This window comes from Suncus etruscus, chromosome 15 (assembly GCF_024139225.1).
Source record: "Suncus etruscus isolate mSunEtr1 chromosome 15, mSunEtr1.pri.cur, whole genome shotgun sequence".
NCBI classification, from domain to species: Eukaryota; Metazoa; Chordata; class Mammalia; order Eulipotyphla; family Soricidae; genus Suncus; species Suncus etruscus.
Window position 1 is genome coordinate 2,891,139 of NC_064862.1, and position 16,929 is coordinate 2,908,067.

Consider the following 16,929-nt stretch of genomic DNA (forward strand, 5'->3'; position numbering starts at 1 on the left):
CCTGAGTCAAGTTTCTTATGTATTTATGGACTATTTTTGAGAAAAAGAGGGACAGAGACACAGAGAGAGTGAAAGAGACAGGCAGAGAGAGAGAGAGAGAGAGAGAGAGAGAGAGAGAAAGAGAGAGAGAGAGAGAGAAAGAGAGAGAGAGAGAATAAAAGCTAAGCTTTTAGTTCTCTGTGTAGATGCAGTCTTTAAAATTTGTCCTTTAGGGTTTAACAACAAATTTTCTTTCATATTTCGTTCTATGAATTACTTCTGCTAGGAATGCATTCATGTTTCCTTTATATAGCTTTTGCCATGCAAGTATACCTATTCTTCTATAAATGTTTTTTATCAACAGGGTATCCTAACTAATTTACATCTATTATAACAAAATAGCTAAGGCCAAAAATTCATGAAATACTTTGAACACTTAGAAAGATCATCCATGTTTTGTCTGGTGGGCAATTTATGCTATTTCTATATTTCTTTCCTTCGTTTCATATTTTTTTAACTTCTACTCTTAGTGAATCATTAATTTCCAATCTATTTATAACCCTACCTAAATCTAGTTTATTTAATGGAAGTTAAATTTTTAATAAGGGATTCTCAGTTAAGAGCACAAATTAGAATAATCAATTTGGACATCGCCTCAAAGAGTCACTGTGATCACTCAAAGATATCACGCCTAAAGCAAAGTGTCTAGTCACTTACTCTATTGATGGACTTATTTCACAGGAACACTGGGAGGAACATAGGTTTTTTGTTTGTTTGCTTTTGGGGGGCCACACAGGTGATACTCAGGGGTTACTCCTTCTATGGGCTCAGAAATCGCTCCTGCCTTTGAGGGAATCATATAGGAGACTGGGGGATTGAACCACAAGTTAACAAGTGCAAGACAAAACGCCCTACCACTATGCTATCTCTGGCCCCAGGAATATAGTTTCATACTGACTCACTGACCTTGTATATTCTAAATCCAATCATTGCAAACATTTTTCCTCTGGTTTTGTTAATAATTGCTATATTTAGTTTCTTCGGTTAAATTTGAATCTCAATAAACTTAGGAGAAAGAAACCTAATTCTCTTTCTCTGTAATATTGTTTTCTTTTTGTACTTCCAAAACTTTATGAGTTATTTCCTACAAATATTCTTTCTATGCAACAAATTGTTTATGGAAACTCAAATGCAATCCACATTTTCTGGGAAGTCTTTTATACAATGCGACTCATTGAGTATACTGTGTGGTTCAAGTATGTTTGCCTCACTTCTGTACATATCCAACCCATGTACACTGATTTCCAGGAGAAGAGGCAGCATCCCTAGGTGCTTTATTGTTTCCTCCGAAGTCTACCAGTCAGTAAATCAATAATTCTTAGCTGACATTTAATGGCAATTGGAAAATCTCTTAAAAGATTCTTTCCTATCTAAACTGCATAAGGATTTTGGACTCTATGATTTCCATAATTACTCTGGAATCTAAGGCTCAAGGATTCAAACATTTAACTGTTATCCTACTGGGACTTCTCCTATTAAATTAATAAAATATATCTTATAGAGGACAGAATGATAATAAAGGGGGAAAGATGCTTGTCTTGCATATGGCTTACCTGAGTTCAATCTGTGGCACTACCTACAGTCCCATAAGCCTGCCAGGAGTGATTGCTGAGTAGAGCCAGGACTAAGCTCTGAGTATCGTCAATTATGGTTCCCAAACCAATGATTAAATAAAATAAAGTGTACTTTGTAATCTGTCATATCTCACAACATCTATAGCTCTTGTCACACAGCAGGAATTCAATAAGCATTCAATGAAAGAAACACACATATCAAAAGAAGGAAACAAATGGTTGGAAATGATCACTCTGGACAAGATCTGGGTGCTAAAAGGAAATAGAATAATATGTATGATACCTTCAATAACAATAATGCAACCTGCAGTGTCTAAAGAGAGAAAGAGATAAAAGAAAAATGTCTGCCAGGAAAAGAATGTAGAAAGAGGTGGGAAGAAAACTAGAGACATTGATAGTAGGAAGTGTGCACTGGTGAAGGGTGTTGGACATTGCATAACTGAAATTTCATCATTAGCAACTTTGTAACTGTGTATCTCATGGTGAGTCAATTAAATAACTTATTAAATAAAGGGAAATATTTCTTTAGTAAATGTAATGAGAAGTATATTAACTAAAAAGGGAAATTATGTATATCATAGCTTTTATAAGGATTAGATGAAATTTATAAACATTTTAATCTAAAGAAAATAGATAAAACACAAAAGGAAACTCCCAAATTGCATTATATCTGAATAGAATAAAATGATAGTTTAAATATGAACATACTAAAAAGGCAGATGCTGAAACATTAACTATAACTCATTAATAAGTGAAGTAAAATCTCTCATTTAGGGGCCAGAGAGATAGCACAGAGGTAGGGCGTTTGCCTTGCATGCAAAAGGACAGAGGTTCAAATTCCCACATCCCATATGGTTCCCCAAGCCTGCCAGCAGTGATTTCTGAGCAAGAGGCAGGAGTAACCCCTGAGTGCTGCCGGGTGTGACCCAAAAATCCCCAAAAAGAAAAAAAATCTCTCATTTCGCATTACCATGACTTTTACTGTTAAAAATGTTATGGCTTTCTCACAACTTGTTTCTCTTTACTAATTAGAAATGATGTGTAAGTACAAAAAGAAAAATATTTCCTCTCTTTTAATTTAAAGTCTAAAATTTCCTTTAATAGATCTTAAAATCTAAAATTCTGAAATTATAGCATCAGTATCAGAAAATCTACATACAGTCAGTGTTCTACAGTTAAGAAGTATTGGTACCTGAGCTGCTCCTGTAATCATATTTGGAATGAAATCCTTATGGCCAGGAGCATCCATTAATGTAATGACTTTGCTTGTAGTCTCAAACTTTGTCATACCAACATCCATTGTTACTCCCCTTAAGTGAAACATAGAACTGTTAGAATGAAAATAACTGGGGGGGGGGGGGGAATAACTAATAGGATAACAGTTAAATTCTTAAGGAAAAAAAAGAATTTTATTTCTTAAGTAATCATTTTGATTAAGCTAAAGTTTGGACTAAAATTTCTGCAGATTTAAATAAAAAGGCTTCAGAAGGGCCAGAGCAATAGCACAGCAGTAGGGCATTTTTCTTGCACGTGGTCAACCCGGGAGGAATCCCTGGCATCCTATATAGACACCCGAGTCTGCCAACAGTGATTTCTGAGCGCAGAGTGAGGATTAACCTGAGTGCCACTAGTGTGGCCCAAAAGCAAAACAAAACAAAAAAGGAGGTTGTAGAAACACCAAGAATGTAATAAAAATAAAAATTAAGCAATTTAATCAAAATTAGAGGGTTTATTTGGGGGGGGATGGAGGAGGGTAGTGAAGAAATAGTGTAACTGCTGACAAGTAAAGTTCTAGGAGGACACATCCAAGCAGGCCACAACAAACAATGCACATAAAAATGGTAACATAAAAATGATCACTTTTTGGGAAGTACTTTTCCTCATCCAAGGCGTGTGGTTCAATAATTACAGAAATAAACTCACAATATTTTCATTTAACATGAGAGAAAAACTGAAAGACATGCCCAAGTTTTTGAAACCTAAGAAATATACAGTAGTTTACTTATGTCAGAAAAATCCTCTCTAAGACCAAGGCAGTTTCCTTTTTAGCCACCAATATGTAGATCCAGATTATAAATAAATGCAAAAAGGGGGCCGGTGAGGTGGCGCTAGAGGTAAGATGTCTGCCTTGCAAGCGCTGGACCATGGTTCGATCCCCCAGCGTCCCATATGGTCCCCCCAAGCCAGGGGCAATTTCTGAGCACTAGACCAAAGTAACCCCTGAGCCCGAAAAACAAAAACAAAAAAACAAAAAAAAAACAAAAACGAAAGAGGATATTTCATTATTTTAGAACTTCTGTGTATAGAAGGAAAAATCATATGAAAAATAATCTAAATAACTATTCATTCTGGTTGGCCCAGACAGACAAGAGTAATGAATGAGAGAGCATTCCTTCTAACTACCAAGTGTCCCAACAATTATAATTACAAATTAAGTGTACACACAAATATTAAATGTTAAGGTATCTGTGGGCCTCTTCACTCAGAATGTCCTAGTTTAATCAGAAACCATGGACCATTTGTTTACCAAAATGATGCTTAAGTCTCTAATAATTCCCAAAATAATTGTCTTCAGAATAGTGATCAAGTAAAGTTTATTCTGAGCAAATTCCTAAATATCTTTGTCCAAATACACATTTAGTTTTTGTTTTGGGACCAACCGAATGGTTCTCCGGGCTCACTCCCTGGCTCTGCTGTCAGGGATTGCACCTAGCCAGCAAGGGATGCTGGGGACCAAAGATAAGCACCCTACCTGCTGTGTTGTTACTACAAGCCCCAGAATAAGTAGTTTTGACCAACCTTTTGTTTGAATTTGTAAAGACATAAAAATATCACTTATTTTATTCATTTCTATTCAACATATAAGAACAAAGAATTCACAATTTTTTTTTTTTTTTTTTTTTTTTTGGTTTTGGATCACACCCAGAGGCTCAGGGGTTACTCCTGGCTCTGTGCTCAGAAGTCACTCCTGGCAGGCTCCGAGGACCCTAAGGGGTCTATCCTGCATCAGCAGCTTGCAAGGCAAGCCGTCCTATGACTGTGCTATCACTCTACCCCCAGGCTTCACAATTCTTTTTTTTTTTTTTTTTTCGGTTTTTGGGCCACACCCGGCAGTGCTCAGGGGTTACTCCTGGCTGTCTGCTCAGAAATAGCTCCTGGCAGCGGGGGACCCTATGGGACACCGGGATTCGAACCAACCACCTTTGGTCCTGGCTCGGCTGCTTGCAAGGCAAACGCCGCTGTGCTATCTCTCCGGGCCCGGCTTCACAATTCTTAACAGCAATATAATACTTTTTGGTTTGTTTGTTCTTTGGACCACACCTGGCCCAAAGGATTACTCCTGACTTTGAACTCAGGTGTTTGATTTGGTGGTGCTCTGGGACCAATTGGGATGCCGGGGATGAAACCCAGATCAGCTGCATGCAAGGCAGTCTATCAGCTGTGCTATCACTCTGGCCCTACCATATCAAGTTTAAAAAAGCTATTAGGAAGCGAAGTAGATAAAATTCCTATTGTGTACCTGAGAATTCTACTATTTAGAGAATGAATGTATTTCTAAAAAGTTCATCCTGGTAAGCATCAGAAGCAAATCTGACAGCCAGCCAGTGTATATTTTATTTAGTGAAGAAACCCTAAAATTACTATTTATTCTAAGAATGACATATAATCCTTTTACCAGCTCAATTTACATATTAATTAAAACAAATTATTCTGACCTAACGTATACATTACTCTTTACCTATTTTGGGACATAAACTAAAAATATTACATGCATCAATAATCTGCTTGGTAAATGAATCAACAAGTGAATAGTATTTCATTTTCTACTCTTTCTACTATTTGTACTGTTTTTGCTTCTTTTTAGTTTTAGTTTCTGGGCCATACCTGACTATATATTCCTGACTTTGTGCTCAAGGATCACTCTTAGAAGGCTCAGAAGAATGTATGTGGTGCTGAGGGACTGAACTTGGGTTAGACACATGCAAGTTAAGAACTTTACTAGCTATATTACTTTTCTAGTCCAAGTTTTTATTTCCCTTTCTTTCTTTTTTTTTTGGGGGGGGGGTTGGTTTTTGGCTTTTTGGTGATACCCAGTGTGGTTTCAAGCCTTACTCCTGGCTCTGCGCTCAGGGGTAATTTCTGAATTCCTGTAAGGGCTCAGAACATATTCGATGCAGCCAGGAATCAAACCCAGGTCAGTTGTGTGCAAGGCAGTTGTACTAACTGTACTATCTCTCCAGCCCATAATTAGAGTAGAAAAATACAAAGTTAAATTAAGTCTTGGGCAGGGGAGAAGGCTCATGCATCCAAGAACCCCACGTACTACACAAGCCAATAGAGAAAAGGGTTGACTATTTCCTTTATACTTAAGTATAAAAATCTTATTCCTAACTAACTCAAAATCAAGACAACTAAAATACTAAATAGTGGCAAATACTAAAAAGTGGCAACTAAAACTTCTTCCATGGAATGATGAGCTTACAGTATTTTACTGCTTTGTTTTTCTTTTTTAGTTCTGTGGGCATGTGTATGTTTTTAGATTTTTTTTTTAATTATTCTAATAGAACTTGGAAGAGTAAAACAGTACCAATTACATGGAAAACCATAGGAAAAAAAACATATCCCTGATAATTAAAGCTTTATTCTAAAAATAATTGCTAAAGTAATTTCTGATGCATTTCCTACATATTCAATACATACTTATTTAGAAGACTACGTATCATTTCAAAGTGAAAATTCTGAGATATGACTACCTTTCCCTTTCTTCGCCAGTCTCATCCAAGACCCACGCATATGCGAACGAAGCCTTGCCAGCCTTCTTAGACTCTTGCTCGTACTTATGCATAGTTCTTTTGTTTACATTACCCAGCAGAAAAAGCATATGGCCCATCAAAGTACTTTTCCCGGCATCAACATGACCTAAGGAAAATTGATTCAGGATTAATATGAGGTATATTTTATACGTATCATTCACATTGAAGCATTGCAGGAATACTCAATTCAATAGTTGTTTGGAATAACAGATACACTTTCTTTTACCCAAGGGTTGTTTAAAATATATAAATGGGGAGAAATAGCATGTGTCACTTTAGAAAAGGAGAAATTTCATTGATTTTTGAAAACCAAAGGTTAATAGCACGTGCCATTATTTAAATGACCACAAAAAGGAAAAATGCCACAACCACGTCAAATTCTGTGGTAGCATGGCATTCTTCCACCCAGGGTGAATAGCGAGTATTATGATGAAATGCCTCCACGATTCAATAAAGAATCCCAGAGTGAAACAAGAATTTCAGTGGCCACTAGAAAATGGCTGGGCTACAGCAGAGTTGACTGGCAATTCAGGAGCACAGGGCATTACCAATGACCACCAAGTTGAGGAGCTGCTTCCCTCCTTGCCGCTTCTCCAGTTCAGCTTTGATATCTATCTGTTGCCTCAGTTTGCCAGACTTTTTCAGTGATGCTGGTGTTGGACTTTGCTCTTCTGATGTTTGAACGGTGTGGGATGGAAGAGCTGATTTAGTCCCAAGAGCATCAGAAGTGATGCTGGCATCTTCACCATGATGTCCTTTTTGAGGTGCATGAAAACGATGACCATTTTCTTCAGTTGTCAGTCTACAGAAAACAAAGATAAGAAATGAGTATTTAGACCAATCCTAATGCAGCTTACGTGAAAGGGATGGTCTCTTCATACTCTTTATTCTTGGACACAAAAAGGATCTCTGCTAAATGGCCAAGTCTGATAAGGTAGAAATGCTAAGTAGCTAGACTCAAACCACACAAATACAAGCTTGGAAAATCCCTGGAGTAAAAGTGTACCTACACCTAAGATAAGAATAAAATACTCTGCAAATAACTGAAATTTAGGGCCCAATGCTATAGTCTTAGCTATATAATTCTATCAAAACAGTTGGCATCAAAGAGATACTTTGTAAAACTTAGTACCAAATGTGCTGCTGGGAATATCCTAAAACAAGTATATGCTATGTGAGTTCTATGATTCATTCTTCAAGCTTTATAGAAAGCAAGGGCTTTTTGGTTCAAACACTATACAGAGAGATATCTCTAAATAACTTTCTTTTCTTAAAAAATTTTTGGCAAAAGAGCCTTTATCATTAACTCAGCATTTACATGTCAACAAACACTATGAGTTAAACCAGAGACAACTACTGATGAGAAATCAGTTTTAAACATGACCTAGACTCCTCGACCCTCAATGGCAAACCCCTGGCACGAGAAGGCCTTGCATTCAGCACGAGGGAAGGTCTGCAATGAAGATCTGCGGGGGACGCGGCGGAAGGCGAGTGTGCTGGCATCTGCTTTGCAGCTCACCAGGCAACAGGGCTGGGCTGGCCATTGGGAGGACCCAACTGTGCAGCAGTTTGGGCACTTGGGCTCAATAGGTTAGCCATCACTGAGGTCCTACACAGATTAGTTCCATCTTGATTGAAGATAAATAAGACCATAATACATGAATATTTATTTGAATAACCATAGCTAGTGATAAAATCCCAAACATGACAAGCCTGTACATGGAGAAGTCATAAATACAAACATTCAAGTATCAAACTACTCAGACAGAATGCCAAGACAGAGACTGTAAACCTAAAGAAGGGCACAACCTCTGGTTTCAATCTTTCAGTTTTTCATTACAGAAGATTTTCTTAAAGGGAAATTTAAAATGGAAATTCTAAAATGGAAAGCAAATGAATGCAGAATGCTCATGAAAAGTACAAAACAGAGTAGAAGGACAAGAAGCTTATCTTGGGACCGGCGAGGTGGCGCTAGAGGTAAGGTGTCTGCCTTGCAAGTGCTAGCCAAGGAAGGACCGAGGTTCAATCCCCCAGCGTCCCATATGGTCCCCCCAAGCCAGGGGCAATTTCTGAGCACTTAGCCAGGAGTAACCCCTGAGCATCAAAACGGGTGTGGCCCGAAAAACCAAAAAAAAAAAAGCAAAAAAGCTGCTTATCTCATCCACCAATTCTGGCATCTATGTTCAAGTTTAAAATGAAAGTTATTATTTATATTTGTGGATAGTTTCTTCTATGTCTATCTGTCAGCAAACTATATTAACTTTATAAGTAATAGGTAAGAAAATTATTAAACTTCTTAAATGATAATGGATTAAAATTAATATTTTCAAACAAGTTCTCATGCAACTCACTGCCTTTGCCTTAAACATGCAGAGAAAATTTTCAGAGGTCTGATAAGAAATAAACGCTATTACCGTATTTTCCAGCATATAAGAGAACCCCTTACTTTTCCTGTTAAAATATAGGATTTGGACTATATTTGCCATATAAGACTATCTCTCTTTTAACACACACCAAATGGAAATTAAAAAACGTGAGAGAAAAAGAGTAGAACTCTAAAGGTTAACAGTATATAAAGCTAGACTTTAGAGTGCCAACAATCAAACAAACACCCTACCACTTGTGCCACCACCGGCCCCATTCATAAATATTGTAATTTAAGCTATGTTAGTTTAAACGTGTATAACTGTTAGTCCATTTTTATTAAATGTGAAGATATATCATTTTAAATATAGTAAATTTTCTCACCTCATTTAATAAAAATAAAAAGGTCAATGACTCAAGGGCCAGGTAAGACATTTGCCTTGAGTGTAGCTGACCTGCATAGATAAATCTAGATGAAATCAAGCCTAATTTCTCACCCCATTCTTTATTTTTTTTTTTGGTTTTTATTTTTGGGGTCACCAGCAGCATCCAGGGGCTACTGCTGGCTTCGGAGACCATCTGAAATGCCAGGAATCAAACCCAGGTCCATCCTTCTATCCTGAGTTGGCTGCATGCAAATGCCCTACCACTGTGCTATCACGCTGGCCCCTTCTCACCCTATTCTTTTATATAAGACCATACTGAAATCCTGTGATACTATTGCTAGCTATAAAATAAAATATTCTTCTCCTAATAATATGACACAATGCTTAATTTTAAAGAAGAGAGGGTTAAAAATCTTACCCAGGTACTTCAAATCCCATAGTTGGCTTCTTTCCAGAAACAGTCATTTTAGCAACTTTTGGCACAATTTCAGGTTCATTTCGAGATAACTGGCAACCTACGGATTTTCCTAAAGAATAAATTATGTAAGGTTAAAGTTGAATTCTAAAAATATCAACATATTATACATATGATTTCAGTGAATTCATGTATTCATTCATGTCTCTTTAAAAATTAAAAAAATATTAAAATGCTGAAAGAAATTCTTCTATCACCCTATTTTGGGAAATCCCCTCCGGCCAGGATTTGCTATAATTGCTTCAACCAAATCTTTTCCTAATTTTCAACTGACTTATTTCAATATTTAGTTTCTTCTCTGAGTTATGTTAAGATAATAATAAGGTCCTAGGGCCTAGGACCCTCTACTACCCACACCTTTTCACAATACTAAAATTGTTTGAACAGTTAGCAGATGGCTAAACTAGTTTTAATCCTATGGCACCTATGGTAATGAAAAGGTTGATAATTGGCCATTGCATGTTATTTTACTTACATATAATTCTAGGTTTAGTAAATTATTTAATATCTATAAAAACATGGGGGAAATGTCAGCATAAAAAATGAATTAATCAAAAACAAGAAGACAAGATTGTGAACAATGTCAAAGTAAATCTCTCAGGTATTTGGATGATCCTTTAAAAATATATGTGCAATTGGGGCTGGAATGATAGCACAGTGGTAGGATGTTTGCCTTGCATGCAGCTGACCCAGGATGGACTTGGATTCGATCCCTGGATCCCATGTGGTCCCCCAAGCCAGGAGCAATTTCTGAGCGCATAGCTAGGAGTAACCCCTGAGCATCACTGTGTGTGGCTCAAAAACAAACAAAAATATATATGTGTGCAATTAAGCAACTGCACACCAGAAACATATTGAAGGTCGCACTCATTGAATATGTTTTTGCAAATTACTACTATCTCCTCTTCTTTTTTTCTTTTCCTTTCTGTTATTTTTTATTTATTTATTTATTTTGTAATTTTTCCTTTTCTTCTCCTTCTTCAATTCAAACTACGTTATCATTACAGCATAATGCCCATGCTGTCAGTTTACTTTCAGGAAAAGAACCTCGATGCACAAGACACGGGGGTGGGCGTGGGGGGACGGATGCTACATAGGGTAGACTCTGCTTGCAGTCATTATCATATTGCTTAGCACTCCAGACATGAAAATCATGTATAACCTAAAATTTAGCTAAGTTCACTTCTGCCATTGATACAGTCCCTAGAAATTGGAAAATCTTCTCTCTCTGATGTGCTGGACCAATTTAATTATTTACCTATTTTTTCTTTATTCGTTGTTTATTTCTTTTCTTCTTTCTTTTAATCTATTTTTTTTATCTATTTTTTTTCTTGACTCAATTATCTTTTTTTTTTTTTTTTGGTTTTTGGGCCACACCCGGCGGTGCTCAGGGGTTACTCCTGGCTGTCTGCTCAGAAATAGCTCCTGGCAGGCATGGGGGAACCATATGGGACACCGGGATTTGAACCAACCACCTTTGGTCCTGGATCGGCTGTTTGCAAGGCAAACACCGCTGTGCTATCTCTCCAGGCCCCAACTCAATTATCTTTTAAGCACGCTGACCCACCCCGACTCAGGACTCCAACTAAAAACTATGAATAGATCTCTAATGTCTGTATAAAGTGGGCATGAGTTTGTATGCTGTGGACACCTCTATATTTGCCTAATCTATATTGTAAACAATCCATGCCTATATGGTATATAGCCCGTTATATATTATCCCTCCTCACCCCCTCATCCAGAACTCCATCCTCTAACCCCCTCAATTCTGATCCATTCTCTCTCCCTCTTCACCCTCTTCACCCTCAGTTCTTAACTTCCTAGGAAGTGGGACTGTTCACCTGCCCTAGTAAGCTGCCACCCAACTCCCAAGTCTAAAGGACATCCTCTCAACCTCTCATCTCTCACTCGTGCAAGATGGCAAGAAGCTGCAATCATCACTCCTGCTGGCATCAGCATCCACGCAGTCCTCTTTCTCCCAACTCCCCCTCAATATGAACTATTGCTTGCTACAGGACTCGGCTCCAGAGGGATACCCAACTCGAGGACACTAACTGATCCCTTACAGCTGCAAACCATTTCTCAGACTTAATAAGACCACAATGTGGGACGAAACTGTGCCCTGGATCTCATCCCCAGCAAGACTGTCTCAAAAGACTTAATAGGGATAACTGTATTTTTCTTGTATGTTTATTTTTTTGTTTTTTTTTGTTTAATTTCTTAATAGCATAATTTAGTATGTTTATTTCCAAATGTAAAGGTAGTCTCCTCCATTCCTTTAATTTGTCTGTTTTAAATTCTAATTTTTATTTTTGCTTGCTTTGGTTCTGCTTAATTTGAAATTCTAGTAGAATAGTCTTGCTTGGGATAAAACCTCAAGTCAAAACCAGAGCACAGGGATTGTATACTTGTCTTTTTTACCCCCAAATGCACCAACAATATAATATGACATTGTTCCTTGTTGCATAGGCACACTAAACTGGGGAAATCTTATGTATAGAAACAAGCTCTTAATCTACTAGATTAAGAACCCATAAATTTTATAATATAGAGTGCCTGCAACCCTAACGTATGTCATGAGGACTCAATTTGGACCTCATGTAATCGAACATCAACCATCCAATCCTGAGCCCCAGATCTCAACCTTAGAACTGGCACAGTTCCCTGTAGCAGCACCAGAAAGTAAACTCTTCCAAAGAGAGTCCCTAATACCGCTCTGGTACAAACTTGCCCAGAGTAGGTTCACCCAGTTGAAGAGGAAACAAGTTGACCTAAGGGCAAGTTGCCCCACCTCATGCCTAATGGTGAGATGATGTCAGAAGACACTCCTTACTTTGATCTATGCAAAAACCAAGATCACTAAATATAGTAGACTGATGACTACACCAACTGTGACTGAGCAGGAAATCTGGAACCATAAAGACTCTATCTTAGACTTCATCCTAGATTTTGTGCTAAAACCAAAATCTCCAGTTACAGAGGACTGACTTTGACAACCACAACCTAGCAGAACATTTCCTGGAACCACAAAGAAAGACTTTGGGATTCAACGATAAATAGGTCCAGAGCCCATAGTCAGGCTCATGACAGTACGCTTCAATGGTGGAGAAATCCTGTATCTCTTAGACCAAGGGAATTTCCTTTCTTATTTCCCCAATATTTGATGTGCCTATGCAAAAAATAAAAAAATATAAAAAAATCACCATATCAACCTCCCTCTTCTTTTTTTTATTTTTTAATTCATGTCTATAGCTTGTAGACAGAAGCTCCTGCCCGCTTTTTTTCTTTTTTTTTTCCTTTGGTTTTTGGGCCACACCCGGCGGTGCTCAGGGGTTACTCCTGGCTATCTGCTCAGAAATAGCTCCTGGCAGGCACGGGGGACCATATGGGACTCCAGGACTCGAACCAACCACCTTAGGTCAGTCCTGGATCGGCTGTTTGCAAGGCAAACACCGCTGTGCTATTTCTCTGGGCCCCCCCCCCTTTTTTTTTTTTTTTTGGTTTTTAATCAGAATCATAGAACATGAATCATCTTGTTCTGCCTCATATTTCTGTGGATTTTTTGGGGGGGAGGGGGTCACACCAGGCAGTGCTCAGGGATTACTGCTGGCTCTATGCTCAGAAATCACTCCAGGCAGGCTCGGGGAACCATAGGGGATGCCAGGTTTCAAATCACCATCCTCTACAGGCAAGGCAAGCACCCTACCTCCATGCTATCTCTCTGTACCCTCTGCCTCTTATTTCTATGTCTTCCTACAAACTGAGGGGCAAAAAAAGGCGGATGATACTAGGGGCAAAGCAGTCTCATGAGCATTTAGTGCAAATAAAAATGATCAGTCTTAAATACCCAACTCAAAGCTAATGACAACAAAATCAAGAAATCCAAACCACAGAAAGCTATACACAAAAGGTACCAGTTACACTAGCATTCCAGGAAGCAAAGGGGGAAGGTATGTGATACATGCTAGGAACAGTGGTAGAGGGAGGGCATCACTGGTGGTGGGAATTGCCCCAATTCACTCTCACTATGTACCTTAAATATAACTGTGAAAGACTTGTATTTCACATTGATTTTAATAAAAATTAAAATATATATGTGCGATTCATGGAACACTTCAGAAGGCAGCTTCATAATTTTCAGTGAAAATGTAATGGAGGGACCTGGGAGATAGGTCAGAGTGCAAATGCTTTGCTTTTGTGAATTCCTAGCACCACATGTCCCTTGAATATCATCAGAAAATAGTCTCCAGAGCAACTGGTAGTAGCTGTCCCTGAGCACCTACTGGTATGGACCAAAACCAAAAAATAAGCATCAAGAGATGATTATCAGGGTTAGATCATATTAAATTAAACTCCATAAACTATATATGTGACATAGTATGCATAGGACAAAAGTACTTTTAAAAATTAGAAATATAGGGCTGAAGTGATAGGACAGTGGCAGGGCTTTTGACTTGCATGTAGCTGACTTGGGAAAGACCCATGTTTGATCCACGGCATCCCATATGGTTCCCAGAGCTTGCCAGGAGTGATTTCTGAGCACAAAGATAGGAGTAACCCCTGAGTGCCACGGGATATGGCCCCCAAACCAAAAAAATAATAATTTTAAAAATGAGAAAGATCAAATTAATTTACAGATTTCTCAAAGATTCATATTTTTCTACTATAGGAAAAGCACTATGTTAGAAATATATTAGCAAAACATGACATCATATTTGTACTTAGAAGGAGAAAATATGTTAACACATATCACGCAAACACACACACACAAAACTTTATATATGGATTTTAAAATTTGGTGATAGGACAAATGAGTGGCACTTTCATAGAAAAAGTTTTAAAAAGATGCAACAACAAAAAAATGAAAGTAGCTGGTTTAATGGTCCTGATTTACAAAGAATAAAAGGACTGGGTCAATCAATTGCAGTGGCCTGAAAATGAAGGATTTTTTTAGGCCACACTGACACATAAACTAATATTGGTAATAAAAGAATTAGAAGTCACAAGAAACAAATGGGAAGAAGAGAAGAGAGGAAGTCATGATCAACGGAAAGGCCTTGGGTGGAGGAGTATCTCTTTTTGATCTAAGTGAACGCATCGAGAGAGAAGTGCAAGCATGAAGAATATGACCCGAAGAGAAAGTCACAGAATAATTCTTTATCCAAAACCCAAACACCAAATCCAAAACCATTAAAAATAAATTATTTTAATAATTCATTTGAAAGTAAATCCTGACAGAATTGACATGTTGTCCTTTTCAAATATTCACTTAAAGCAAAAACCTACACATTTCTGTACACAAGAGCGCTGATGATCACAAGAAGCTGTCCCGCACCCCAGTGTGATAACTATGGTAATCAGACTAAAGAACCTAAACATAACATCATCTTTCCTAAATCTAAAAAAATCCTCACTTCTGAATCAAATCTTGTCCCAAAGGTATTCAGATGAGACTACAGATCTGTACAATGACTCTGTAAAATTTAACTAGAAGGAAAGGAATGTGTGGATCAATGATAAAATTAAGGACTGGTTGAATATAGAAGGGAAAAACTGTTTTTAGATACTCCGGAATTTCCAAGATGAATAAAGATGGATACTTCTAAAACTTCTAAAACTCCAGTAGAAATTGAGGACATGAGAAAGAATTCTTTGGAATAAAAGAAATATAAGCTAAGATTCTAGGAGGTAAAAATCACTAATGGCTTCTACTTTCTTCATAGCAGTACAGACAGTTATCCAGTGAGACTGAGAGAAAGTAAAGTAAAAGACTGGTGAAGCAAAGTTTCAATGTAACTACTGAACAGAAAGTTTTAACATTAAAACAAACAAACAAACAAACAAACCCTGAAGGGCCAGAAAGAGTGAAGCAGGGAGGGTGCTTGTCCTGAAAATAGCTAACCGAGCTTCAATCCCAAGATCCTCCTCTCCTCCCCCTGCCATCCCATGTGGTCTCCCAAACCTGCCGGAAGTGATCAAGAGTAAGGTCTGAGCACAGCTATGTGTCTGGCCCCATAACAAACAAGGAAAGAAAGAAAAAAAAAAAAACAACAACAACAACAAAAAAAAAATGGAAGGATGTACTAAAAATTCATATAAAAATCGTAATAATAAAATAAAAAAACCAGAAAAAATTTATAATAATAATGAACTGTGGTATCCTTAAATTTCTACCCAATCAAGCACAGAAGTGGCAAGTGAAGGAAGGCATTGGGAAAAAATAAGTAAAAATGAGAAAAAGCATCTGAATATATAATTAAAAACTCTAAGATGGATTTCAAAGTATAATCAGCAATAAGATAACAAACAAAAGAGGAATACAGGGTGACATGGGCAAAGTGGAATGCTTAACAGGGCAACAAAAGGAATTATATAAAAAGCACACTTAGAAGGCTGTGATCAAGATGGAAAGTGTGAATTCATTTTAAAAAATTTATATTATGAATTGCTGTTAAGAACAGCAAATGAGGGGCTGAGCGACAGCGCAACAGAAGAGCATTTGCCTTGCAAGCAGCTGAGCCAGGAGCGATTTCTGAGCGCATAGCCAGGAGTAACCCCTGAGCATAACCGGGTGTGGCCCAAAACCCAAAAACTAAAAAAAGAACAGAACTGAACCCAGGGCTCCCACAGGCCAAGTGTGTGCTCCAGCCCTCTGAATCATTTCCATGGCTCCTCATTTAAGAATCAAGCTAGAGGAGACAAAGAGATAGCGGTAGGTTGTTTGCCTTGCATGCAGCCAACCCAGGACAGATGGTGGTGGTTCAAATCCCAGCATCCCATATGGTTCCCAAGCCTGCCAGGAGCTATTTCTGAGTGCAAAGCCAGGAGTAACACCTGAGCCCGGCCAGGTGTGACCCAAAAATGGAGGGGAGAAGGACATACTGACAGTCATTGGCAACAGATAGTTAAGGAACTGAAAGATGAGGGTTGGGCTTATTGATGCTTTTACACAACAAAACATATGATCATAAAGACCTTACCTTGGGTTAAACTGTAAGGCAGTTGCCAACACTTAATGAATAAGCAAGTGACTTGGCATTTACTTCATAGTTAGTAGCAGTGAGAACTACCAAAAGGCCCAGAAGCAAATGACAAAATTTCAAGAGTAGCAATTTAAAAAGGAACAGGAAAAGGAGCTGGAGAGAGTTTATCAAGTAAGGTGCTTGCCCTTCACAAAACTGATCCTAGTTCAATTACCAGAACCATCCCAGAGCAACTCCAGGAGTGATCCCTGAGTGCAAGCCAGGAGTTAAATCCTGAGCACAACTAGGTGTGTG

The 16,929-nt window shown here is 38.1% G+C and overlaps 1 protein-coding gene across 3 annotated transcripts in view; it reads right to left on the bottom strand.

Annotated features, from left to right (window-relative positions):
- HBS1L (HBS1 like translational GTPase) overlaps positions 1–16,929 on the bottom strand; it is a 97,050-nt gene that overhangs the window by 31,359 nt on the left and 48,762 nt on the right. For all 3 annotated transcript variants that reach the window (XM_049788016.1, XM_049788018.1, XM_049788017.1), the window contains 4 exons: positions 9,596–9,704; positions 6,976–7,229; positions 6,368–6,533; positions 2,806–2,923 (listed from right to left, as the gene is read on the bottom strand). In XM_049788016.1, coding sequence (XP_049643973.1) covers positions 2,806–2,923; positions 6,368–6,533; positions 6,976–7,229; positions 9,596–9,704 — 647 coding nt within the window. The remainder of the gene's footprint in view (positions 1–2,805; positions 2,924–6,367; positions 6,534–6,975; positions 7,230–9,595; positions 9,705–16,929) is intronic.